Source organism: Tasmannia lanceolata, unplaced genomic scaffold (genome assembly GCF_043159265.1).
Source record: "Tasmannia lanceolata isolate RefF3 unplaced genomic scaffold, GAP_Taslan_0.1 ptg000023l, whole genome shotgun sequence".
NCBI classification, from domain to species: domain Eukaryota; kingdom Viridiplantae; phylum Streptophyta; class Magnoliopsida; order Canellales; family Winteraceae; genus Tasmannia; species Tasmannia lanceolata.
The window spans coordinates 937445-963812 of record NW_027518700.1 but is presented as its reverse complement, the minus strand read 5'-3'; the positions used below and the strand labels follow the sequence as shown (position 1 = coordinate 963812).

Sequence of the window (26368 nt, the reverse complement as noted above, 5' to 3'; positions counted from 1 at the left end):
AGGAGTCTGGAAAGTCAGTCCGGCTCTGCGGCGAGCCAATCGGTGGAGAGAAACAAGTCACTGGACCGACCAGACCACAGAGCTGATCCGATGCTACGGAGGATCGAAAAAATGGATCATCGAATAGAAGAGCTGGCAAAGGATCAGAGCCGGCCTGCTTCAAGGGCGTTCTCAAGCAGAACGCCATTCACCAACGATGTCATGAGCGCCCCAGCGCCCAGAGGATTTAAAATGCCAACCGTCCCGCAGTATGATGGAACCACCGACCGTGTGGACCATCTGGAGACATTCAGAACGATGATGGTCCTCCACGGCGCTTCCGATGGTTTCCTCTGCAGAGCCTTCTCAACTACACTGACTGGTGCGGCCCGGGACTGGTACTAAAGGATCAAACCGAACTCCATCAGCAACTTTGACGACTTTGAAGACGATCTCATTCGCCATTTCATGAGCAGCCGTAGGCCAAGGAAAACAACAGCATCCTTGATGGCCCTGCGGCAGGAGGACAACGAACCTCTGAAGGTGTTCGTCAGCCGTTTCAACAGGGAGGCACTTCAAGTGCCAAATCTAGATCCCTCAGCCGCCGCAAACGCGCTCATCGCAGGTGCTAGATCTAACAATTTCCGCCGAGCAGTAGCTCACCGGAACCCGCACTCACTAGCGGATCTGATGGCCGGGGCAGAGGAATATATATCAGTGGAAGAAACACTGGCGGCTCTGGACTCAAATCGGAGGAGAACCTCTGAAGACAAGAACCCTACCAAGCAGCGTAGGGATGATAAGGCCGTCAGAAGAGAAAAGTCCCCCCAGAGGAGAGAAGAGAACTTTACCCCTCTCAATACCTCCCGGAGACACATACTGGCCGCTATCAGTAGAGAAGAGTTCGTAAGGTGGCCGACCAGAATGATCTCCAAGGAAAATAGGAGAGACAAGTCGAAGTACTGCCGGTTCCACAGGGACCACGGTCACGACACGGACGAATGCTGGCAGCTCAAGGAAAAAATCGAGTTGTTGATTGGCCGGGGATACTTGAAGAAGTATGTCGTAAGCGACAGCCACAGAAGTGAGCGCAAGGAGAAAAGTCCTCAGGGCCGGAGCCCTCGGCGGTCACTGCCGCCCCCTGCCCCGGGTCAATCTCCTCCGCCATCCAGTTCGCAACCAGAGGCACAGCGATCCCAGCCAAGGGGGGTCATCGACACGATAATGGGCGGACCTGCCGCTGGGGGCACATCGTCTGCTGCTTGAAAAGCATACGGACGCCGAGTCAACGCCGTGCACACATGCAGCAAGAAGATGAAGACGGAGAATGAGATCTCCTTTTCAGATGCGGATCTCAACAATCTGATACTGCCACACGACGACGCACTGGTCATAACCATGCTCGTCGCAAACTGGGAGTTGAAAAAAATCCTGGTCGACAACGGGAGTTCGGCCAATATTTTGTACTATCATGCTTTCGAGAGAATGATGATAGGAGACGACCGCCTCAGTCCGACGAACTCGGATCTGTTTGGATTCTCAGGAGAGGTCGTCAAAGTGGAGGGACAGATCAAACTCCCGGTACTCGTCGGAGATCCGCCCTGCCAAGCTTTCGCGATGGTAAACTTCCTGGTAGTAAGGGCCACTTCGGTCTATAACGCTATCTTGAGACGACCCGGCCAGCACTTGATCCGCGTTGTCGCTTCAGTGTATCACCAGAAGATGGAGTTCATAACGCCAAACGGCGTGAGAGAAGTCCGGGGAGACCAACCACAGTCCAGGGAGTGCTATGCAATGGCACTCAAGGGCAAAAACGCTGTGGAATCGCTGCCGATTGAACTACTAGATCTGAGGGATGAAGCCCAGGGGACTCAGCTCGCCGAAAACCTCATCTCCATCCCCTTGCGCAAAAATGATAATGAGAAAGTCGTTCAGATTTGCTCCTCTCTAGACAGCAGCACCCAGCGTAGCCTCACCCAGTTTCTTCAGGACAATGCAGACGTCTTTGCATGGATTCCTGTTGACATGCCCAACATAGACCCAGAGGTCAGCACGCACAGACTTGGTGTTGATCCTACCTGCAGGCTGGTGAAACAGAAAAGAAGATATTTCGCCCTCGAAAGGCAGCAGGCGATAAAAGAAGAAGTGAAGAGGCTCTTAAGGGCTGACTTCATTCGAGAAATCCAATACCCGGACTGGTTGGCAAACGTGGTCTTGGTAAAGAAGACAAATGGAAAAATGGAGGACCTGCGTTGATTTCACTGATCTGAACAAGGCCTGTCCCAAGGACAGCCACCCGCTCCCGAAAATTGATCAGCTCATTGACGCCACCGCAGGTCACGAACTACTGAGCTTCATGGACGCCTTCTCCAAATACAACCAAATCAGAATGTATGAATCGGACATACCAAAGACTTCCTTTGTGACTGATCAGGGTACTTACTGTTATCGTGTCATGCCCTTCGGCCTAAAAAATGCCGGGGCCACGTATCAGAGGCTTGTGAACAAACTCTTCCGGAACCAGATCGGCCGCAACATGGAAGTCTATGTCGACGATATGCTGGTCAAAAGCCGAAATGCACAGGATCATGTGTCCGATCTGAAGGAAACATTCCAACTCTTTAGAGAGCACAGCATGAAGCTCAACCCCACCAAGTGCACTTTTGACGTCAGCTCGGGAAAGTTCTTGGGGTTTATGGTAAGCCAAAGGGGGATAGAGGCCAATCCAGAGAAGATCAAGGCCGTGGTGGAGCTCACTCCACCAAAAACCATCAGAAAAGTACAACGGCTAACCGGAATGGTGGCCGCGCTGGGGCGCTTCATCTCAAAATCTGCAAAGAGGTGCCTGCCCTTCTTCAACGCAGTAAAAGGACTCAAGACTGCGCTCTGGACAGAGGAGTGCCAGGCTGCATTCGAGGACTTGAAACAGTACTTGTCCTCTCCACTACTGTTAACAAAGCCGGAACCGGGTGAGGAGCTACTCCTGTATCTGTTCGTGAGCCCCATGGCTCTAGCAGCTGTCCTAGTTTGTGAAGAGCACAGCCAGCAAAAACCGGTCTACTATGTTAGCAAAGTCCTGCACGATGCCGAAATCAGATACCAACGGGTCAAGAAATTGGCCTATGCCCTGATCATGGCAGCCAGGAAGTTGAGGCCGTATTTTCAAGCCCACACAATAAAGGTCCTGACAGATCAGCCGCTCAGGCAAGTTCTCCATAAGCCGGACACCTCAGGTTGACTCGTGAAATGGGCCATGGAGCTAAGCGAATTCGATATCCAGTACATACCGAGACCGGCAATCAAGGCTCAAGTGCTGGCAGACTTCGTAGCTGAATGCACCATCCCCCAGCAGATCACCGGATCCGAAATTGTCCAAACCCCAGCTGTAGAAAGGATAATCACAACTGAGGAGCGGACAGAAGATGGAACTGAAACAGGAATCATCCCCATACCAGCAGAACAGGATCCACCGGCCATCGAAACACTATGGGAAGTGTATGTGGACGGATCTTCGAACAATGGTGGTTGTGGAGCCAGTTTGGTTCTTACCGGGCCTGACAACTTCACTTTAGATTACGCCCTGAGGTTCGGATTCCGCGCATCCAACAATGAGGCTGAGTATGAAGCCCTCCTCGCCGGAATGAATCTCGCAGTTCAGACCACCGCCCAAAGACTGAAAGCATACTGTAACTGCCAGCTGGTTGCAAGCCAGATTCAAGGGATCTATGAGGCCCGCGACCAGCGTATGATCAAATACCTCTCCAAGGTACGTGAGTTATCCAGCAAGTCCAAAAGTTTTGAGGTCATCAGAATCCCCAGAACAGAAAACACAAAAGCAGATGTGCTGTCTAAGCTGGCCGCATCCGGATACACAACTCTCGGGAATATATGTATGGAATTTCTTCAGAAATCCAGTATCGAAAATAAGGCCGCTGAAGTGATGCAGGTGGAGCACGAGTCCTGCTGGATGGACGAGATCATCGACTACCTGCGTAGTGGAAAACTACCCGAAGCCAAGAAAGAAGCCCGCAAAGTGGCACAGAGAGCGGCCCGGTTTTACCTCGATGGTGAGAACTTGTACAAAATGTCATACACCCTCCCGTACCTGAAGTGCCTCCGGCCCAGCAATGCCGCGTACGCCCCACAAGAGATGCACGAAGGTATTTGTGGGGAGCATCTAGGGGGCAAAGCCCTGGCGATCAAAGTGTTGCTGAGAGGTCTGTACTGGCCCACCTTAAGGCAGGACGCACTGAGCTTGGTCAAGAAGTGCGAGAGATGCCAAAAGTTCTCTCCTACCATCCACCAACCTGCTATGTCTATGGCCCCGATCATCAGCCCACTCCCCTTCGCAGTTTGGGGGATGGACATCTTGGGCCCCTTTCCACCGGCCTCCGGAAGGCGCGCGTTCGTAGTAGTGGCCATTGATTATTTCACCAAGTGGGTGGAGGCTGAACCTCTGGCCCAGATCACAGAGCAAAACGTACAGAACTTCTTTTGGAAGTCAATGGTTTGCAGATTCGGGATCCCCCGCGTCTTGATATCAGACAACGGCAGACAATTCGACTGCCAGAACTTTCGAAAGTTCTGCTCCGACTTAAAGATCGAACAGAGATTTACCTCAGTGGCGGACCCTCAGACGAATGGACAGACAGAAGTAACGAACAGAATCCTACTGCAGGGGATAAAGAAGAGGCTGGACGAAAAAGCTGGCCGATGGGCAGATGAGCTTTATCATGTCTTGTGGGCGTATCGCACCACCCCGCGCACGCCGACGGGGGAGTCACCATTCAACTTGTCCTTCGGGACGGAGGCAGTAATACCAGTCGATATGGGAGCCCCATCTCCTAGAGTCACAAACTTCAATGAGCAGCTCAATGGAGATGGGCTCCGCGCAAACCTCGACTTACTGGAAAAAGCCCAGGAAGAGTCCCGAATCAGGGTCGCCGCCTACAAGCAGAAGGTGTCTAACTATCATGATTTGAAGATACGCCCCAAAGAATTCCGAGCAGGGGATCTAGTCCTAAGAAAAGCTTCTATCTCCCAACCAAAGAAGGTCGAAAAACTCTCCCCGACCTGGGAGGGACCGTACCGAGTAAAAGAGGTGATTCGCCCGGGGAGTTATAAGCTGGAGACGCTGGAGGAGCACCTATTACCCCATGCCTGGAATTCAAAGAACCTCCGCCAATACTATCAGTAGTAGGCTGCCCGGCGTCAAAGTGACTTTGTAAATATACACTGAATATGAATGATAGAAGCTCTTTTGCGAATCTCTTCGTACTCATCGGAAATCCAGTTCACTAAAACTAGGGTACTCAATGCTTGGTTCGCTACGGCTCGTCTCCGCAAAGACCGGGAGCGCACTCCTGGTCCGGAACAAGCCCGGACGCAAAAATCAACGCCACTCGTAAACCCAGTTCGCTAAAACTAGGGTACTCGCCACTTGGAAACCCAGTTCACTAAAACTAGGGTACTCGATGCTTGGTTCGCCACGGCTCTTCTCCGCAAAGACCGGGAGCGCACTCCTGGTCCGGAACAAGCCCGAACGCAAAAACCAACGCCACTTGGAAACCCAGTTCGCTAAAACTAGGGTACTCGCTGCTTGGTTCGCCACGGCTCGTCTCCGCAAAGACCCCGGAGCACTCCTGGCCCGGAACAAGCCCGGACGTAAAAATCAACATCACTTGGAAACCCAGTTCGCTAAAACTAGGGTACTCGCCACTTGGAAACCCAGTTCACTAAAACTAGGGTACTCGATGCTTGGTTCGCCACGGCTCGTCTCCGCAAAGACCGGGAGCGCACTCCTGGTCCGGAACAAGCCTGGACGCAGATAACCAACGCCACTCGGAAACCCAGTTCGCTAAAACTAGGGTACTCGCTGCTTGGTTCGCCACGGCTCGTCTCCGCAAAGACCGGGAGCGAACTCCTGGCCCGGAACAAGCCCGGACGTAAAAACCAACATCACTCGGAAACCCAGTTCGCTAAAACTGGGGTACTCACCACTTGGAAACCCAGTTCACTAAAACTAGGGTACTCGATGCTTGGTTCGCCACGGCTCGTCTCCGCAAAGACCAGGAGCGCACTCCTGGTCCGGAATAAGCCCGGACGCAAAAAACCAACGCCACTCAAAAATCCAATTCGCTAAAACTAGGGTACTCGCCACTTGGAAACCCAGTTCACTAAAACTAGGGTACTCGCTGCTTGGTTCGCCACGGCTCGTCTCCGCAAAGACCGGGAGCGCACTCCTGGCCCAGCACAAGCCCGGACGCAAAATTCAACATCACTTGGAAACCCAGTTCATTGAAACTAGGGTACTCGCTGGTTAGTTCACCACGGTTTGCCCCCGCAAAGACCAGATTCAACTGAAGCTCGAAACGCCTGTCTGGAGTATTATCGACACAGTATAGAATAGAACAGTATTAACCAGAAACAGACAAGTGGAAAAGGGGTGGACAACAAAATTTAATTTCCATTCTTGAAGTAGGGCCTCAAAGGGCCATTACAAAAATAAGGCCTCAAAAGGTTGTTACAAAAGTTGGGCCTCCAAAGGACCATTACAAAAAATCAAATCAAAAGAGAAGAAAGAAAGGGAGCTCAAGGCACCCCATGGCTACCACCCCGTGATGGGTCCGCCTCCGGTACCACTGCGGCAGCGGTGGTGCCCGGCTCATCGTCGTCAGGCGCCGGTGGGTCAGGGAGAACCAGTCACGTCAAGGTCACGGCCGGGTTGGATTCCTTAACCTGCTCAAGGCAGTCAAAGAATCCAACCTTGTAAGACTCGCTGGACAAACTGAAGAGCTCGTTCTCCTTTTTCTGAACGGTCGCTATCAGCCTCTCCCGAGCTCTCTCCCTCTGTGCATTGAGGGCCTCGGGTGCCTTCTCCTTCTGAGCGGCCAACTCTTCTTTGAGCCGCTTGTTCTCCTCGACCGTCTGTCCAATGGACCTTTGAAGCTCTTCTGCCTCCTTCATCAGATGTCCGCTCTCCTCCTCGGACTTTGTTATTGCCTCGGAGAACTTCTTACTCTTCTCTCAAAGGTCGTTATAGTACAATGAAATCTATAGGCCAGCAAGTGTTAACACAAGAAAGCCAAAAACAAACAAAAACTTGCGGGCCACCTTACCTGGTAAAGTGAAGAAAATATGGCCTCGTCGGCCGCAGCTGGAGGTTCATTGAGAACCTGGAGCTTGTCATTGCTGAGGATAACTTTGGTGAGAAGCTCCTTAGCAACCCGGCTCTCACCAAGGCCGGTGTCATTCTTTTGAACGGCCCAATTGGGCCGAAAAACATTGTCTCCAGACCTCGCCGGAGGTGGACGGGCTCCAGTGGGTGTTCCACCCGACTTCGAGGACCCCGCCCCCCGGCCATAGGCGCCGACCAGCTTCACTGTAGTCTTACTCTTGGGAGGCGGCGTCTCCTGGGTCGGAGCTGGACTCGATATCTCAACGGCTTTTCTTTTCTGGCCCTGCTGGGCCCTCCCGAATGCCCCTGCCTCACTCTCTCCATCTTTGTCTGTTTCTCCATCTCTGAAAGTCAACACAGACGAACAAACCAGTCAGAAAGAACAAAAAGAGAAAAAAAAGTTTAGAGCAAAACTAGCCACATACGTGCCGAGGTCGCAGTACTGAGGCCAAGCCCGACCAGAACCTCTTCCCCATGAAATTCCGAACAATGAATGGGTCCCTCACGGTCCAGCTCCTCGCGGACTAGGGCAAACGTTCTCGCATCCTCTCCCTCAACGAACGGCTTGCGACTCATTGCAACTGTATCCAGGGCGTCCCATTTCAGAGGAACCGGCCAGGGCTAGGTGGACTCTCTGTCCTCGACGTAGAAGAACCTGTTCTTCCAGAAGTGTATGGAAGAGGGAGTGCCAGTGATCATTTTCATCTCCAGGCGCTGGCTAATGTAAATCCAACCCCCGTCCTTGTGCCTCTTCAATTGCGCACACGCGCGGAACAAAGGCACAGACAAGTTTCTCTGAAGCCGGGTCTGGACGAGGTATACGACCCGGTCAGCATCCTCCACGAGTTCGGCGCAACCTGAGCCGGAGCCAGCTCGTAATATTGAAGGACCGCGATGAAGAACGAGTGCAAAGGGAACCTGAGCCCGGCCCTCAGCGACTCGTCGTATATACAGACGTCGAGGCTTTCGTTGCAAGCCCTATCTCCCTCTATCGCCTCCCTTAGCCCAAACCTTGGGGGAACACAGTACATATCCCTAATGTCCCTCTTCATGGACTCATCAAAGAAGTTCTCCTCGTGAAGAGCCCGTATGTTGTATTGAGGGTTGGCGTCCATCCGGGCCCTAGCTACGACCTCAACAGCCTTGCCCGGGAGGAATGTCGTGGACGCCTCGGCGGCGTCACTACCAACACTCGCCTCTCCTCGAAGATAACTATCCGTTGGGAGCGGAGTTGTGTTCAGATCCAAAATTACTTCGTCCCCAACCACCTCGTCGTCACTATCTACGATTTCTACTCTAGCATCAGGGCTTGCCATTTTTGGCCCTGAAGTCTTGGTCGGATTATTTTGGATCCTCCCCGACGAACTAGACCCTGAGCTACTGGAAGAGGACTCTCCTGAACCGGACTCCGAACCGGACTCAGAGCTAGAGTTATTACAGGACATGAACGCAGAAAAAGAAACGAATAAGAGACGCGCTCGAGAGGATTACCTGTCAGAACATAAGGCTCCCAATCCGCGGACGTTCAGAACTGCAAGCAACCCGAGCCGAGCTGGCAGAGCAAAGAAGCAAAAAGGGAAAGAGTGAAAAGTGAAAAGTGAAAAATGAAGGGTGAAAACCTCCTTTTATAAAGCCTTGGCTAAGGCGGTTCACATTTAATGAAGGGCACGCACTTCGAGGGCCCTTGTATGGTGCCACGTGTCTTTCATTAATGGCGGACAGACACTTTGATGCAAGGGCGTAAGTGAATACGCGAGTATCTCCAAGGAGCCAAGGGCATCCGTGAAGTGCTCGTGTGAGGGATAGCCCTTAAAGTGATTGTGCCGATATGGCGCATCCACTACGCAACAAAAACCAGTCGGGCCCAAGCCGGACAGGATATGGCGCAAATCGCTAAACGACAAAACCAGTCCGGCCCAAGCCGGACAGGATATGGCGCAATCGCTAAACGACAAAATCAGTCCGGCCCAGGCCGAACAGGATATGGCGCAATCGCTAAACGACAAAAATCACTTCGGCCCAAGCCGGACAGGATATGGCGCAATCTCTAAATGACAAAAATCAGTCCGGCCCAAGCCGGACTTATTCCCAGGCCGGATTGAAAAAATTTTCGGACTGATTCCCAGACCGGAATGACAAATTTCCGAACTAATTCCCAGGCCGGACTGACAAATTTCCGGACTGACAAATTTCCGGACTGATTCCCAGGCCGGACAAACGGCTTCGCCGGACAGACTCCTCCCTATCAGGAATGCAACTCACCGCACTTCCCCAAATCATTACAATAACTTGGAGAACTGGGGGGCAACTGATGGGGTATGGAAATAGCAGCCAATTAGCTGCCGACACGTGGCCCCTGGATGGCCCACCGCAAGCCCAATTGCTGCACAGGGGCAATATGGTAATTACCTCAGAGTAGGTAAACTCGAACCTATAACAGGCCGACACCTGTCCTGGGGTAGGTAATCCAACCACCCCAGGTTTCCTTCTATAAAAGGGCCTTCATAGCTCGAACCAAGGGGTAATAACTTCTCACCCACCACTCTTAAACACGCTCTGCACTCCTGCTCATACTGACTTGAGTGTCGAAGGGCCTGTCCGGAGTACGACTCTGGGTTGGTCTTCTGACCTCGTTCGCTCCTCGTGCAGGACTCAGCTCCTTCACTTTTGTTCCTCAAGATTCCACTCATCCACTTCGGCTCCTCGGGTCCTTCAGCTCGGTTCTTACGTTACTGCCATATCTGTTACCAATTTTAGGCTTAACAAGTAAGTTCAAATGATCAATGCCTTTAACGACTTCGAGTCAATAAAAGCAGATGCATGAGAGCTCCATATCTTAATTATTGAGAATGAGTCGGCCTAGAGAGCAGGATTTCAATGTCAAGAGGTAGGTGTGTGGTCTCCATCTAAGGAAGTATCGATCCAAACAATAGGATATTTGTCCTTTTTAAAGACCATTGGACCAGCTAACTTTTCCTTCATCAGGAAAGTTAAATTCCAGCAATAGACATTCTCTCTTTCCTTGTCCACCCACTTTGGAGGCGTATGGTAGCAACTCAATCTCCTTCATTGCTTCACTTTGTACTTCTTCTCTTTTGTCAAACTACTAAAAATACCAAAACAATGAAAATAGAATGATAATTGGGTAGTAAAGACGTTTCTGCTTGGCTCTTATTGGCCTTTTGGGGACTGTGACGGTCTCTAACAGCTAATTAGAGAAGCCTAAATAAGAAGAAAGCTGTCAATATTAAAATAAGATATGCTTATATCATTCCTCTTTAGTTTATTTTCATAACACATGGTACTTCTAAGATTTCTAAAATATAAAATAATTTTTAATCTATAACAGAGAGAAAGACAGACTTTTCACATTTATTAATGTAAAAATAAGAAAACGCCCTGATTGGATTGCTTTCGTAGACCAGTACCTTTCAATGCTAGTTTTTCACACAGACCAAAAAGTGTGAAAAGGGAAACAAAGCAAAGTGGGCACCTGTCACTGCCACATTGCCATCAACGTATCCTCATTAGCTCCTTAACATTCTACTTCTCCTTTTTTTTTGCATATAAATCCTAAATTTGCAATGTATTTTTCAATTAGCCATTGAAAATTATGAAATGACCAAAAATTTTGAAAACTTATTTTCAGAACTCAAATACTACACCAAACTTCTTTTTTAAGACTAATAAAATGAAGGTCTATTTTAAAATTTAATGATGTAATGGTTTTTATATTTTTTTTTCCTATTTTTTGAAGTTTATCTTAAACATTTTGGTTTACTTTCATAACAAACTAGTTGCAGTCCCGTGCGATGCACGGGGCGAAGAAAAATTAGTATTCTAAAAAACTATCTATAACCCTCTCTCTATCTATGGAATTGCAATTTTTTTTTTTTAATTTCGTGTGTATCTATTCATAGAAGTCCAATAGGCATTACTCTCCATAAATATAGCGTGTATCTGTTCTGTACGTACACACAACTTCTATGTATCGTCTCTTTTATACATGCCAGTTCTGTGTATAGACATTTAATTTTAGGCGATATTTTCATTCCTTGATTTTAGCCTTTCTAATAAAAAATAAGAAGCCTATTTTACTATTTTAGGAGATTTAATATGTGGAGAGATATTATTTTAATCAATCCTTGATTTTTGGCGATTTTTTAATTCCTTGATTTTAGGCGTTTTAAATTCCGGGTGTCACATCCCCTTAACACGTTTTTAAATTTCATTATTAAGGTTACGTGTAATAGAGGAATACGTGTGAAACGGTGTGCCACATCCCTTAATGCGTTATTAAATTTTGGAATGTGGTGGGGGTGACACGTGGCGCAGCCTCAGCTTCCCACATTCAGCTTTACTTATATATATAGAAGATATAGATAGATAGAGGAATTCGTGTGAAACAGTGTGCCACATCCCTTAATGCGTTATTAAATTTTGGAATGCGGTGGGGGTGACACGTGGCACAGCCTCAGCTTCCCACATTCAGCTTTACTTATATCTATAGAAGATATAGATAGATAGATAGAGGAATTCGTGTGAAACGGTGTGCCACATCCCTTAATGCGTTATTAAATTTTGGAATGCGGTGGGGGTGACACGTGGCGCAGCCTCAGCTTCCCACATTCAGCTTTACTTATATATATAGAAGATATAGATAGATAGAGGAATTCGTGTGAAACGGTGTGCCACATCCCTTAATGCGTTATTAAATTTCGGAATGCGGTGGGGGTGACACGTGACGCAGCCTCAGCTTCCCACATTTAGCTTTACTTATATATATATATATAGAAATATACTACAAAAAATCAGAACATTTCAATCATTCAATCCAAGAGAAGATATGAAGGGTAGTGCATGTTACTCTCAATACTTGTCTTTCAATAAATAGGATAAGGTAAGGTGAAATTTTTGACAAAAATGTATGAGTTTGTAAAGGGGAGAAAAAATGGCTTTATGGATCGAGGGTTTAGATCTCCCAATCGAGGTTTCTTGGCCCGATTATGGTTACCAATTAGATCAACAGTACCGATCTCGTGGAGCCCAACAAGTGGGTTTTTGGAAGAAGCATAAAATCAAGCAAAGCTAAGGTGAATTGGGTCCATCTTTCCACCCCACTACAGCATTATTATGTTTAAGTGTTGGGAAAACGATTTATGATAATGACGGTTCTGTCTTTAGTCTGTTGTTTATGATTCCTTGGTCACCCAAATTACCTATAAAAAGGAGGATGGGCCCACAAGAGATTCCATTGCCTAACAAAGAGGGTGGGGTCATGCAGACCCAACTTTTTTCCTTTTCCCCATAAATGGTCCCACTCTTGGAGACTAGTTGCCAAATAAGATGCTTCTACAGAGGCGCCTGAGTGTTATCACATAATGGGCCCTACCTTTGGTTGATCTGAGCCGCTCATCTGCTATGCCTGATGTTGGATCTTAGGATTGTCTTATCGGCTTGATCTTTGGGCTACTAGAGATCAAATATAGGCCCTATCAGATGGATGGTCAGGATAACCGCAGCAGAACCCACCTGAGAAACCATTCAAATTTCGAAGTCCATTTAAGCTGCTAGACTTTCTCACGGGCAGAGCAGGCTTTTCAACCACTTTTTATCTCTTGTGTTGAAATAGTTCCAGTGGGAGACCGTGAGATTTTTTTGATCTCCTCCAAGTTTTGTATCTATCTGCACCTCAAATAATAGAATAGGATTCTAAGCATCACGTCACGTGCATGTATGGATGAAAAAGTATATTATATCTATCTCTATCTATATCTATCTACGCTACTTATATTGGCACTACCATATTTGATAATTGCACAGGCCCATCTTGTCTTTTATTTTTTAAATAGCTGTCAAAGGTTATTACAATTCCCAAAAGGGAAACGATAAATCCGCCCCTTTTCATTACTTGGGACACCCACAGCAGTGTACGTGGCTATCAGCCCCATTGAATCCTTCTTATGTGAAGTACATCAGCCCCCTGCAGTCATTGATACCCTGCTGCTGGGTGTCCCAAGTGATCAAAAGTAGTGCAGTTATTAAAATAAGGTAGTGTCAATATCAGTGGCCTCTGTCTGTCTATCTATCTATCGATCTATAATACATACTAAATGTGTTTCTTTCCATTGTCATCCGTTTTCTTTTAATGGAAGTCTTTTATTAAAAAGTTTTTCGTATAGATTTTTTTAGAATTTTTTCTACTGTGGAATTTTTTTTACACATCATGCATAGGGTAGGACCCTTCATTTTACAATACATGTTTTAATTAGGTGAGGCCCGCCATTTTACACCCATGCATAGCATGTGTGGGACCACCATTTCAGAACTCGGGTCTCACTATGGTAGGGCCCACCATTTTACACCATATTTTGATAGGGTGGTCCCTCCAACTCTACTCAAACCCATGGATCGGAGGGGTCCACCATTTTATTTCATGTTTTGATGAGATGGGTCCCACAATCTTCGCCATTTTACACCTCATGTTTTGATGGGTGAGGCCAATTATTTTAGACCCATGAGCAAAGAATGCTAGTAAAATTATAAAATCCAAATCTTAATATCTTTCATTTTTTCCTACCTCAAAGACCTTAACTTCCCACTATAAACTATAACAGCCCATTCCCTCTCCCTGTTCCTACCTGTTTTGCAAATATACTAACAAAAAAGGGTGTGAAGATGCGCGTGAAGGCAAGGTGTTTCCATATTGGCATATTCAGGAACAAGAGCCCACATTATTTTATATGAACTACTGACATGGTGAACCCTAATGGACTTTCAATCTTTCTATACATTTTATTGGGGAGATGAAATATCCACCTCCTTACTTACAGCCCCCTTCACCTCTTCGAGAGGTTTCATGACTACATATAAACAGCAATCAAAACACTATAAGTGGGTGGCTAGTCTTAAAAGGGGGGTTTTATTATCCAAGGTAAGGTAACGCAGGGGCAGATATGGCGGATTGCTTTGCAAATGGCTTGGGCGGCAATGGAGGGACTTCCGCGGAGGGGCTTCTACGGCAAGGAGGCAAGCAGCAGATGGCTTGCATGGATTGAGGCAAAAACAAGCAGCGGATGGCTTGTTTTCCGGCCATGATTCCGGTAACGGGACAAATCCGAGGCAACAAATAAACTTTTTATTTATCAAAACTTGTAAAACGTTTACAATGGTGGAGTATTTATAGAGTTTACATGGACTTCTTCCTAAACCTACTAAAACTCAAATTTCCATGCACTTTGGACGTCCCACTCAAAAGAAACTCCTAAATTTTCTCTAAATTAATATTCTAAAAGATATCCAACTAAAAAAAAACAATATAAAACTCCTAAATATAAACTAAACTCCTAAAAATACTCTCTCCTGCCCTATCTTGAATTGAACAACTCCTACATGGAATTCGTAAGAATCCTACTAAGAAGAAATTCCAAAATAAAAATAAAAATAAAAAAGAAGCATATTTAATCCGTTGATAAACGTGGGCCGTTGATCATGACGTAGCGAGATGCACCTGCATCAAACCCCCTTTCTTGAAAAGAACTCGACCCCGAATTCATGTCAAGGTTGATAATGTCATTGGGAGCAAAAACTGGGGCGCCGGATGTGGTTCTCGTTCCAACTTCAAACTGTAGTCCTTTCCAGCGAATTAAATATTATCATCGAGCAATTATTCTATCATGCTTCGTCGACGGGCAGTGGGATTTAATTCGATCGGAAAGTAAGCCCTCGATGTAGTCTTCGAATTTGTTGGCGAAGGCAAAAAGTAGCTCTCGCTTTGATCGGCATCGATGGCTTTACAATTGCCAAGGCAGACCGGATGTTCTTCTAATTGGCGTTGCTGATACTTTCGGGCTTGCCACCAAGCAACGGCTTGTCCTCGTAGGCGAAGGGCTATGAGAGGCACCACTTTGTCCTCGGGAATGTCCTTAAGCTCTATGGGCTTCTTCAACAATGGTGCACCAATCAATGAATTCCTTAGGTTCTAGCATCCCATGGAATTCTGGTATTTGCAATTTAATCCCAGAGTCCCATCTGTAATTGTTCAACGGTGGAGAATTGGCTCGAACGATCGTGCGTTGTTGCCCTTGCACTGATGGATCAATCTCCTGCGTACCTTCCACAAGATGCTCGACTTGAGATGGTGCTTGGCTTAGATTGATGTCCTCAACCCGTCGGTCTAATCCATCAAGGCTCGCCTCTTGTCTAGTAGAAAGATGATTCACTTGCTCCGCAAGTGCGGTGATCTGACCTTGGAACTGTTCATGGCGAACACGTGGCCGTTCTTCCATCTTGGTAAATCTCTTAAGTAGTTCCACTAACACAGGGTCAGTAGGGGCTAAACTTTCTTCTTCATTCCTTCTTGGCGGCATGACTATGATGGGAATAGAATCCAAGATCTGTAAAGTTAGGAAACTTCGCAAGTTGGCTTTGATACCAAATAACGCAGGGCAGATATGGCAGATTGCTTTGCAAATGGCTTGGGCGGCAATGGAGGGACTTCGGCGGAGGGACTTTTGCGGCAAGGAGGCAAGCAGCAGATGGCTTTAATGGATGGGAGGCAACAACAAGCAGCGGGTGGCTTGTTTTCAGGCAATGATTTCGGTAACGAGACAAATCCGAGGCAACAAATAAACTTTTTATTTATCAAAACTTATAAAATGTTTGCAATGGTGGAGTATTTATAGAGTTTACATGGACTTCTTCCTAAACCTACTAAAACGCAAATTTCCATCCACTTTGGAAGTCCCACTCAAAAGAAACTCCTAAATTTTCTCTAAATTAATATTCTAAACAATATAAAACTCCTAAATAAACTAAACTCCTAAAAATACTCTCTCCTACCCTATCTTGAATTGAACGACTCCTACATGGAATTCTTAAGAATCCTACTAAGAAGAAATTCCAAAATAAAAATAAAAATGAAAAAGAAGCATATTTAATCCGTTGATAAACGTGGGCCGTTGATCATGACGTAGCGAGATGCACCATCATAAGGTCTACAATACCTTGTTTGAAATTTGTTTCGAAGACGGTAAAATCCCTACAAACTCCACTCCACTTTATAATATAGCTCCGCTCTCATCAAATTTAGAGAAGAGAACCAATTTGCGGACTCTTTGGTTAATTATACCGGTAAAAGAAAGGAGAATCATACATGCAGGCAATGAAAGGATCTTCCTAGAAGGGCTAGGGGCACTTTAAAATGCGACTCATGGGCATCCCTAGTATTTGTTGTAAGTAATTTTTGTGGTATGTTCCCCTGATGATGCCAAAATCTGGATCCGTGATCGTGCGGCTGGTAGAGAACCTCTGTTGGATATCTACAATCACAGACAAAAGGGGTCAAGGGGTCCAGGCTTGGTCCCGGGCGACCACTTCGACACCCAAGTCAGATTTCAACTCAACCAGATAAATGAACAGCAAGATAATGGAGTGGATAACAAAGTTACCATACTCAACTAAAGGTTCTTTCTGGGGTATGAGTGATTCAAAGATGAGTCTAGGATCCGAGGGGTCCGGGCGTCCGGCACCTTTCCTCCTCCTTTTCAGTAGTGATATCAACCTTAATGAGCAATTAAGGCCTTCCTTTAATGGTGAATATTCTTATGGTTTGTTTGCTAGGCTTCCAGTAGACGAGGATTGAATGAATCTGCCTTTTGTAGTGTGTTTTCATGTGTGTGTGTGTGAATACTTGTTTCTTCTGCATGTATCCCTTTTGTCTTTGTGTGCCACGAGGACTCTTGTAATCATTTGAAGGAAAGCTTAAGATCGTATGATTGGGTGGAGCGTTGGTTTCCATAAGAGGTTAGTAGCGTGTTTGGCCCGTAGATTATGCGTGTTGATAAACAGATAATGTTGATGATGAATCATAATGAAAGATCTTTTAGTGATAACCGCGGGACACATGGCAGCATCCTACGGTTATACCGTTTTTATCCCTATCATCCCCTCTTGAGCTTCCTTTATTCATCAATAAAATTTCAGGTGTGCCTGGGTTCCTAAATAAATTCCGAGTAAAAAAACTTGTCGGTACGGGAAATACTTTTCATTTCCTCTTGTTCAATTTGGGTCTCTTTTTGTTTCTACTCATTATTTTATTTTATTCAAAATCATGTAGAGCTTTAAATTTTCGTAAACACTAAAACTGATCAATCTCCATGGACATTATATAGCTTAAAGAGGGTTTTATGAAAACATACCCCATACTGATGGAAGAAGTGACTGTATAGGCAATCCCTATCCCATATAGGTTCACTTGCTGAAAAAGGCCACACAACCAAACACTCTTTCGGCCTGCAAATACATTGTTTTTATTTGGCATTAATCACACGTTTAACCTTCTCTAAAAAGGAAAAATCATCCCAACGTTGGAAATATTAGGAAAATGGTAATGTCACTAAAGTACTCTATTTAAAACATGGCGGTTCGTTCCATTATCAAAATATGGTCCTGCAGATATCAATAAAAAAGTGTTTTCAAGCCATTTTAAAAACATGCTCGTGCTTATATCAATAAATCAGGGTAATTCGTCTCATTACTAAAACATGAGCTGATATCTGCACGAGCATGTTTTGATAATGGGAAAACATGCTCTCATATCTGCACGACAATGTCTTGATAATGGGACATATCACTTTGTCTTATACTTCTCTTATTGGTTGTTTGAGAGCTTTTTGGGAATTGTAATAGCTTTTGATAGCTCGTTAAAATAGTGTAAAATAAGGTGATTCGTCCAATTACCAAACAGTTAAAAAAGACTTGCATTTGGAAAATTTACGGGCGGCCTACCAGGAGCGTCATGTACATGGTAAATGGCAACCAAACAATACTAGATAGAGGAAAGGGAGATGTTCTCAGCACAACCATATTTTGATACTTACACAAACCCATCTGTCTTTTGAGAGCTTTTTGGGAAATGTTATAACCTTTCGATAGCTCTTTAAATACTAAAGGACAAGATGGGTTCGTGGAAATATCAAAATATGGTTGTGCTGATAACATTTCCCAAAAGGAAAATATGTTCTTCTACTTTCATTTTCCCTATTTTGGTGCAACCAAAGTAACCCATAGGATATAAACTGAGTTCCTTAAAAACGTGAGACGCGTGATCTATCAAGGTCTATGGTGATTGGATCCATGAGTCTTCTCTTCCACCACAAGTTACAGCACCTTGCCTAGGGTCCCACCATCATCAAATGATCCTAGTCATTTGATCCACTGCTTGCCTAATGATGCCTATCACATCAACGGCCTCGATCACCAAACATATATGATGCGTGATGAGTGCACTTTCTTTACATCAAATGTCATTATAACTCTCATGTAATGATATCTGCCACACTACCACAAAAGAAAAGTCACAACCACAAATTTTATACAGGGAATTGATAAAGAAGACACCCATAAATCTAGACATTGTGTGTGCTTTTGTGAGACTGATGATGGAAAGGCTATATGCAGGCCCAAAATGCATGCTTTCAGAAGGTGTGGTTCACTCAATCAAAAGCAATGTTTTAGAGAGTAGCCTATATCAAAAAGCAACAAGAGGAAATATACAAAACACACGTTCTCAAACAAAAGTAGACAAGAACAATGGTCTCGATGTGAACTAAATTTATTCACAATTTGTTGCAAACAATTTGCTACTTTACTGCAAATTTAATGGGTTTTGGTTACTCTTAAACATTTAGTCATTTTTGTAAACATCTTTGCCATGAATAGAGTAGATAAAAATTTGAGCTTAGAAAGTTTTGAATCTATGGCTTCCTATAAATATGAGAACAATTTCGTCTTTACAACACTTTAATTGTGAAAAAATTTACCCTAAACAGTTTTCATTGTAATTCTGGTAAAACGAGAAGATACTTACACCACTTGTTTTGGTCTTTGCAACCAAAATCTCTTTTATGTAAACATTTTATTGGTTTCATAGATTTTTTAATTAATTGTATAAACTGTAAACTGGTCAATGAAAAGTGTAATGAAAATTTTCAAATAAAAGAGATGTGCAGTAAGTACTGATTAAGTAGTTGACAATACCATTTAGGATAATTCACACCCCTTTTAACGTGATTCGAAGTCAAAAAGTGTTAAAGTCTGCCACAATTCATGTTAAAGGGGTGCGAATTATCCTACAGGAAGTGCGAATTTATCATGTCCCTACCATTTCCCTTGGCTTTCAGATAAGAAAAAGGAACAACATTTAGGAAAAGGTATCTAAATGTCTTACCTAAATTCAACCTCACAGCATCCACGTACGTATGATTCCTGATCAGCCCATTTTCAGGATCAGGAGATCTGTAGCAGTCACAAAGCAAACTTGAAGAAATTACTGTGATTCCTGCAAACATCACCATTACTAAAGGTCCTGCAATCCAACCCATCTGAGCTATTGACCATGCAAGTGATACAACACCAGCTCCAATAACTGCTGTTATTATGTGGGCAATAGAAGTCCAAACGGTTCCTTCAGAAAAGAAAAGAACCCGTTAGTTCCCTCTCTAATAAAGCAATGGAAATTCATACAACTTGGAAAACAAGTAAGTTCAAGAAGATATGAAATTGGGTCTTCTTTTCTTTTTCTTCAGTTCTAATTTGTTGAATATGAGGGAGAATTCCCTGCCTCCACCATGAAAATAAATGAGGAAAGAAAAGGAAACTACTTGCTCAAAGATTTTTAGTTGAAAATCAATCAAACAAGATACATTTAAATTAAAAAACTGTGATCAGAGGACAACAAGTGAATTTAGGAAGACTGATGGACACTCAAGGTCCACAAACTAGTGGAAATTAAGACAGACATCAAAAACTTTCTCGTGGATGAAAAGTAAATTAAAACATATATCAAAAATTATCAGAGGAAAACAAGTGAATTTAGGAAGACTAGTGTGGACACTGAACATTTAACTCACTTACCAGTTCTTCTCTGGTACCCATAGGATTCACTGGATGATGGTGGACCTCTGAGCAATGGCTTCTGTTGATCTTCTCCTCCCATTGCTGTTTCAATTCATCGATGCAGCTCCAAGAGATAAAGAAAGAAAAGTTGTTTCTTTCTTCTGTTGGGGTGTAACCAATGGTTTATGAACCAACGGGAATTTATTTGTGCTGTGGGGTCCCAAGGGGTGATAGTAACCAATGCATCATTGCCTGTTAGCAATAATGTAGATTTGAATTTCACATAGAAAAGTAGGGTGTCTGTGGGCTTTTGTTTTGATAACCACCTACCCATTATTGAATAAAAATGCATTTTTATTGTTCATAATTTTCGCCCATACCCAGCATCATAAGTTGCTTTGCTTGATCGGATTGATTTAAGATCATTTTTCGTAGTGTCCTGGGTTGTTAATTAAAATCCAATTTACTACACGATATAGCAAAGGACAATGGATAGTTTGATTGAGACAGTAGTGAATGCTTGTCAAAATTTGCAACCAAAGTTGCACTTAGCCTCCCTCATTGGTGAAATCCACGGGGAAGATGCAAGCATTGGGTCCCATATAAATTCATGAGCCCCATCGCTCCCACCAATGGGAGCAGACAAGCAATTGTTCAAACAAACTAAACACATTTTCCACTTCTTTCCTTCAGATTTGGAAATTTTTATATGTGCCTGGATCAAGGTTCTAAATTTCGGTTTCGCAAAACCGAAATTTCAGCCGAAATTTTGACAAATTTTCGGACCAAATCTTGCGAAATCTCTTAACGCCTTTTTTTTCTCATCCATAATTTCGACCGGAATTCCCAAAAATTCGGGATAATATTATATAATTATCTAGAATCCAGATTTTTGGGTGAAATCCCTCCGTTTGGTTGCTAGGGATGGCTTGGAAAGTAGTGGAATATGAAGAAAAAGGGAGTCAAACGGGATGAGACAAGCATTTTAATTTGCCTAGAATTACCTCGGAGAATAGTGAACCAGTGTTTGGTTGCACGGCATATCCTCGGAAAGTAGGAGAAAAAGTAGGGGTGTATAGGGATAGAGGGAAGAGAGAGAAAGAGAGAGCATCGTTCCCTAGAAAATTCAACCCAATTTTCTCAGTCTTCAAAGGATTTGCTTTTAGAGGGGATAAGGAATCCACATCATCACACAAGTAATTATTACATGGGTGAAATCCAAGGGAGTTTAATGCTATTTTGGCAACCAAACATGGAATGGGATGCCAAATCCAAACCAAATTCCAACAGCTGTCAAGCTTTTATGCAACCAAATGATTAGGGGCCCGTTTGGATGCCGAGAAGATTTTGATTTGGATTTCTCACATTTGCAGCCCTTTTTGCATTGTAATTTGGATCGGATCAAATTCTTAGATTTCTAATTCAGCAGCTGACAGTGAAAAAAAATCAGATTTCTAAATTTGCTGTGGAAATAAGAAATTGGAAATCCAAAGATCTGGTTGTTTCCTTCACCTTCTTTGCTCCTCAACCTCTCCCCTCCACTAAGAAGTACCCCCTTCCCTGTCTGTCCCCCTCTACATGAGCTGCCAGATCTATTCAATTTGTATTCAAAACTCAATTCCAAATCCAAATACAAAATGGGAGGTATGCAAACGGGCCCTAAATTTCGGACGAAATTTAACGTTTCTATTTTAACGCATTTCGATTTTGGTGTCCACGGAAACCGAAATTTTGGATTTTGGTCGAAATTTAAAACCTTGGCCTGGATTATTATCAGACAAGTGGAATACTACCATGACTCAGTAAGGCCATGTAAATCGTGCCCTGCCCTCTCCACCTCGCATGTTGATTGAGACTATTGAGCTGACCATAGCCCAAAAAACATAAGGATCAATTACTGTTGCATGCTGGAGAATTGAAAAAATGACGAGAAAATGTTGAGTTTTGAAAAAACACTAACAAATGCTACTTTATTAAAAGAAATGTTGCTAGGGACGAAAATACACCTCAACTTACTTTAATCTTTCTCTTCTCTTCTTGGTTTTACCATTTTACTCTTTTACTTGCAGGTTTTACACTCTTTCATTTCTAGGTTTTACTCCGACGCATTTTGTGTGAAACGACGAGATTTTCCGGCGATAGAAGCCTTCTTCTTCGGCGAAAAATTTCATTTCTCTGGCAGCAGATGCTCCTTTGTCCTGAGGGATTCTGAGGATCAACAACTATGCCTTTCTTGAAAGCCAAGAGCACCGATCTCTCAGTGTTTATATCGTCATGTGAGCAGAGGAATAAAATAGAATGGGAAGATGAGAAGGAGAAATTGGATTATGGGCATGTTGAGAAACCTCATTTGATAATTTTTTTTTTGTGTTACTGTGGCTAATGGAAAACTCCACTACCTCTCTTAACTTCTAAACTTGTAAAAGAGATGCTATGGCAAAATCATATGTTCATCCTAAGTAGAGACATAAAATATATTGGTAGGATTGACAAAGCGGCTTTAATAAGCGTGATACGCCCTCCCAAAGACAAAAAGGACTTCTTCCACCCATCGTGTTCCTTTTCCATTCTCTCAATGATAATGTTCCACAAAGAGGCCGACGGCATGCCCACGCCTAGAGGAAGGCCCAAATAAGACAATGGTAAAGAGATCATCGAACAATTGAACTCCTCAAACAAATCTTAAGATAAGATTATTCCACATTGCAACCTGCCAAACCACTTTTTCCCAAGCCAAGCATAAGCCCAAATACCACCTGAAACCTTCTCAGAATCACCCGAAAGATTGGAAATGTGGTCCTTGATAGCTTTGCAAAAGATAGGGCTGTCGTCGGCGAATTGGAGATGGGATATAGATCATACCCCTCTTATGCTTACCCCTCTCAATCAAACCATGTGTCTCTAGCTTCACCAACATTTGGACCAAAGCTTCTCCAATTCAAAGACATCTATAATTGTTTATCCCAGCTCAATATCTTTTTGGATTGTCAATTCAAGATTCTTGCATGTACCCTCAACAGCAGAGACTCGATCACATAAATGCATCATGCATGTTCTGTCTTGTAATCATTGATGCTGATAAAAGGGAATTTTATATCTGACAGGAAACTAATTTGTTGAAGCAACTATGGTTTAGGATTTACATCTTACACCTCCATTCAAGCCCAGCACAAAGATTCCTATTCAAGTTATATCCGTTCAAACTCTACTGTGTAAATTCAACTGATATTAGTGAGTTATCATGTTCTCCTTCTATCAGATACTCAAGAGAATTGAATACCAAATTACCAAATATTTTCAACAAATCAAATATGCATCTGTATCGTCTCTTTGACATAAGAAAGTCAATAAATAACAAGGCCTTTAATGTATCACATTCACTTAAGCATATATAACATGTTATGATCCTTTTCATTAAAAAAAAAAAATGTTATGAACCCAAATCGGTTCACAATGTGAATGATCTTCATAGAGTGAATATCAGCCTCTTCACCTAGTTCAAGGAAAGGGTCGGTCTGTCCTCCTTGTGTGCAAAGACACAATTTTGAGTTGAATTCTTCATTCCATTACAGAGAAGCTAATGAGAAACATTGAAGGGATAAACATAGAAAGATTTTGTGAAAAGAATGTAGATAACTAAATAAGGATTAACCTAATCTCAACTAGTATCCAAATTGATCCTTAGTTGCCTAATCTACCATCCAAGTAATCCAATGATCAGATCTTAGAAGATCAAGATTTGATATATTCCACTCTATGGGACCCATCCAGGCACGTAACATAACACTAAAAAGAATAGAAAGCATTGTAATTGGGTGAAAATGAATTCTATCTTTTAAACTATCAATACCGCAATCCGCATATGATTAAGTGGAAATTCAGACTATGTAAGAATTCAGCATTTCCTTTTCTCTCTTAATTTAGATAGAAAACAAAAACAAAATTAAAGTTTTCTTTTGTTGTTTCTTCCTCTCCTTTTAGCATTCTGTAAACAATATATAAAAGCACAAAAGCAATAATCGTTACAATAATCACTGCATAATCTGCATAACACGTGCAGTGAACAGTGAAAGAGCTGAAAAGAGGGTTCAAAATGAGAAGGAGAAAAACCTGACTTCTTTGAGAGAGAGAGAGAGAGAGACTAATTAGAAGCCATTTTATTAGGGATTAGCTAGGGACCATCACATAAGCCATTTTGCGCATGTCAATAAGACAAAGTCTGAGCCTGTGTCGCTGCTCTCATATGCAACAGCCCAGCAGCGGTATGCATTCTACGATGGTCCCTAGCAAATCCCATTTTATTTTTATTTTAGGACAATGATTTTTGGGGGATGGCATACACATATCACACTCCCTTGATTTAATAGTGGCACTCCACGCTTTATTAAACACTTGTTTGATTGGATCTTGATAGGTTTTTTTTAAGGGAAGTGTCGAAGTCATATATCTGGACCCCATTTTTACCTGGGACAGACTGCTCTGGCGTATCTATTACTGTAAGTGGGTTGACTCACTTCGGGTGGAAGGATTCAACGGGCCTGATTGCCACGTACACTAGAGGCGGCTGTTTGAATTGCAATAGCATAAATAGATAGATATTGAGGGGAAAAGGTTGAGTGCCATTATAAAAAATATATACAGTGCAGATATCATTTTCCTATTATTAATGATAGTGATGGGATTATGGGAATTTGTAAAAAATAAACTGTAGAGTGCCATTATTTAAAAAAAATAAAATCATTTTCATGTTATTAATGAATATTTACAATATGAATTTAAATCCTTAGAACATTTGCGGCATTGGTGGTTGAGACTCTGGCTCAAATAGTTAAGGCGTTGGTTCTCAAGAATCGAGGTAGTGCGGGTTGAGACCAGTTTGGATTGTAGGAAATTTCTGAAAAAATTAGAAAAAGGAAAAATATTTCTAAAATTTCTTACATTTTTTTACCCGTACTGTTGGGGTTCCACGTAAGGGTGTCAATTTTGGCTCGGGCTCGGAAGCTCGCTCGAGCTCGGCTCGAAAAATGCTCGGCTCGAATCCTTAACGAGCCGAGCCGAGCCCGAGTTAGGCCAGGCTCGGCTCGTTAAAGCTCGTTAAGAATTTAATATATTTAAATATATATATATATATATATATATATATATATATATACATATGAGGAAAGTGTTTCTAGTCCGGCCGACTAGAGATCATTCTCTAGTCCACCACCCAAAAACACATGGGTCCCACATATTTTGTGGTGATCTAAAGCATTCATTTGATAGGCCTCATCATAGATAGGATGTCCACAAAAATTCAGCTTCATAGGATCTTCTTAACCCTTTGATTTGTGGAGTTAAAAAATGGACAGATTTGTGGCGGTTTATAGCCGTCCATTTTAAGCTCCACAAATCATAGGGTTGGGATGATCCTATGAAGCTAATTTCTTGGGGACACAGTCTCCATGTCAGGCCCCATCAAATGAATGCTTTGCATCACCCAAATATGTGGGACCCATGTGTTTTTGGTCGGCGGACTAGAGAATGATCTCTAGTCGGCCGGACTAGAAACACTTTCCTCTATATATATATATATATATATATATATATATATATATATATATATATATATATATATATATATATATATATATATATATATATATTATATATTAATATATACATTAAAAGGATTGTCCATGGAGTGAAAGGGGGGGGCAAAATATGTCACTTCATTTTTGAAACCTCATTTGTCACTAGGACCACCCCCCATAGTGTAAAAAAAGTAGTCAAATTACACTAGTAGGGTTGTCTAGGGAAGATGAGGGGTGTGAACATAATATAACCCGAGCTCGGTAAGGCTCGCGAGCCTGACCGAGCCGAGCCTGGTTCAAGCCCGAGCCTGAGCCCGAGCCCGAGCCAAGCCTCACTTGTGAGCTTAACGAGCCGAGCCGAGCCTGGCCAAGCTCGGCTCGGCTCGGCTCATTTACACCCCTAGTTCCACGCAAAAGCAATTAGTCCCACATCGGTAAAGTGATGTGGATGTAGATGGGTTATAGGGGAATAGGCACCCTCTCTCTAATGGCTAGCTTTCAGGGTTGAGTTCAACTCGATTAAATTTTCAGGGAAATGATAAATGCACCCCTTTTCTTTAAATGGGACATTCAACTACAATGTACGTGTGGCAGTCAGGTCCCTTGAATCCTTCCCATCTGAAGTATATCAGCCCCTGTGCAATCACAGGTACACTCCCTAGTAAAAAATGGGGCGCACATATCACTTCCCAATTTTTATTTATAGGCACCTTTAATTAGGGAGTGATAAATTGACCCCACA

General features: G+C 43.6%; 2 protein-coding genes across 3 annotated transcripts; one reads left to right on the top strand and one right to left on the bottom strand.

Moving 5' to 3' along the window:
* Window positions 1-3232: 3232 nt before the first annotated feature.
* On the top strand, window positions 3233-4517 carry LOC143856613 (uncharacterized). The gene is made up of 2 exons (XM_077366878.1): window positions 3233-4139; window positions 4495-4517. Exons 1-2 carry the CDS (start codon window positions 3233-3235, stop codon window positions 4515-4517), a joined length of 930 nt encoding a protein of 309 aa, XP_077222993.1.
* Window positions 4518-12399: 7882 nt separating this feature from the next.
* Window positions 12400-20206, bottom strand: LOC143855708 (amino acid permease 3-like). 2 transcript variants are annotated; one of them, XM_077365787.1, is made up of 4 exons: window positions 20072-20206; window positions 19386-19622; window positions 17356-17449; window positions 12400-12841 (listed from the first exon to the last, which is right to left on the bottom strand). In XM_077365787.1, exons 1-4 carry the CDS (start codon window positions 20151-20153, stop codon window positions 12838-12840), a joined length of 417 nt encoding a protein of 138 aa, XP_077221902.1. In that variant the 5' UTR covers window positions 20154-20206; the 3' UTR covers window positions 12400-12837. The 2 variants fall into 2 exon arrangements, with proteins under 2 accessions (XP_077221902.1, XP_077221903.1); XM_077365788.1 differs by lacking the exons at window positions 12400-12841; window positions 17356-17449 and adding an exon at window positions 18221-18496.
* Window positions 20207-26368: the final 6162 nt, after the last annotated feature.

Bases quoted from the DNA above. Each gene is read 5' to 3' on its own strand.
- LOC143856613 (XM_077366878.1), top strand. From the start codon at position 3,233: ATGGAGCTAAGCGAATTCGATATCCAGTACATACCGAGACCGGCAATC. The intron at 4,140-4,494 runs GTATTTGTGGGG...AATGGTTTGCAG, and splicing joins CCCACAAGAGATGCACGAAG to ATTCGGGATCCCCCGCGTCT.
- LOC143855708 (XM_077365787.1), bottom strand. From the start codon at position 20,153: ATGGGAGGAGAAGATCAACAGAAGCCATTGCTCAGAGGTCCACCATCA. The intron at 19,623-20,071 runs GTAAGTGAGTTA...TCTTTTCTGAAG, and splicing joins TGGGTACCAGAGAAGAACTG to GAACCGTTTGGACTTCTATT. The intron at 17,450-19,385 runs GTAAGACATTTA...ATGTATTTGCAG, and splicing joins TGCTGTGAGGTTGAATTTAG to GCCGAAAGAGTGTTTGGTTG.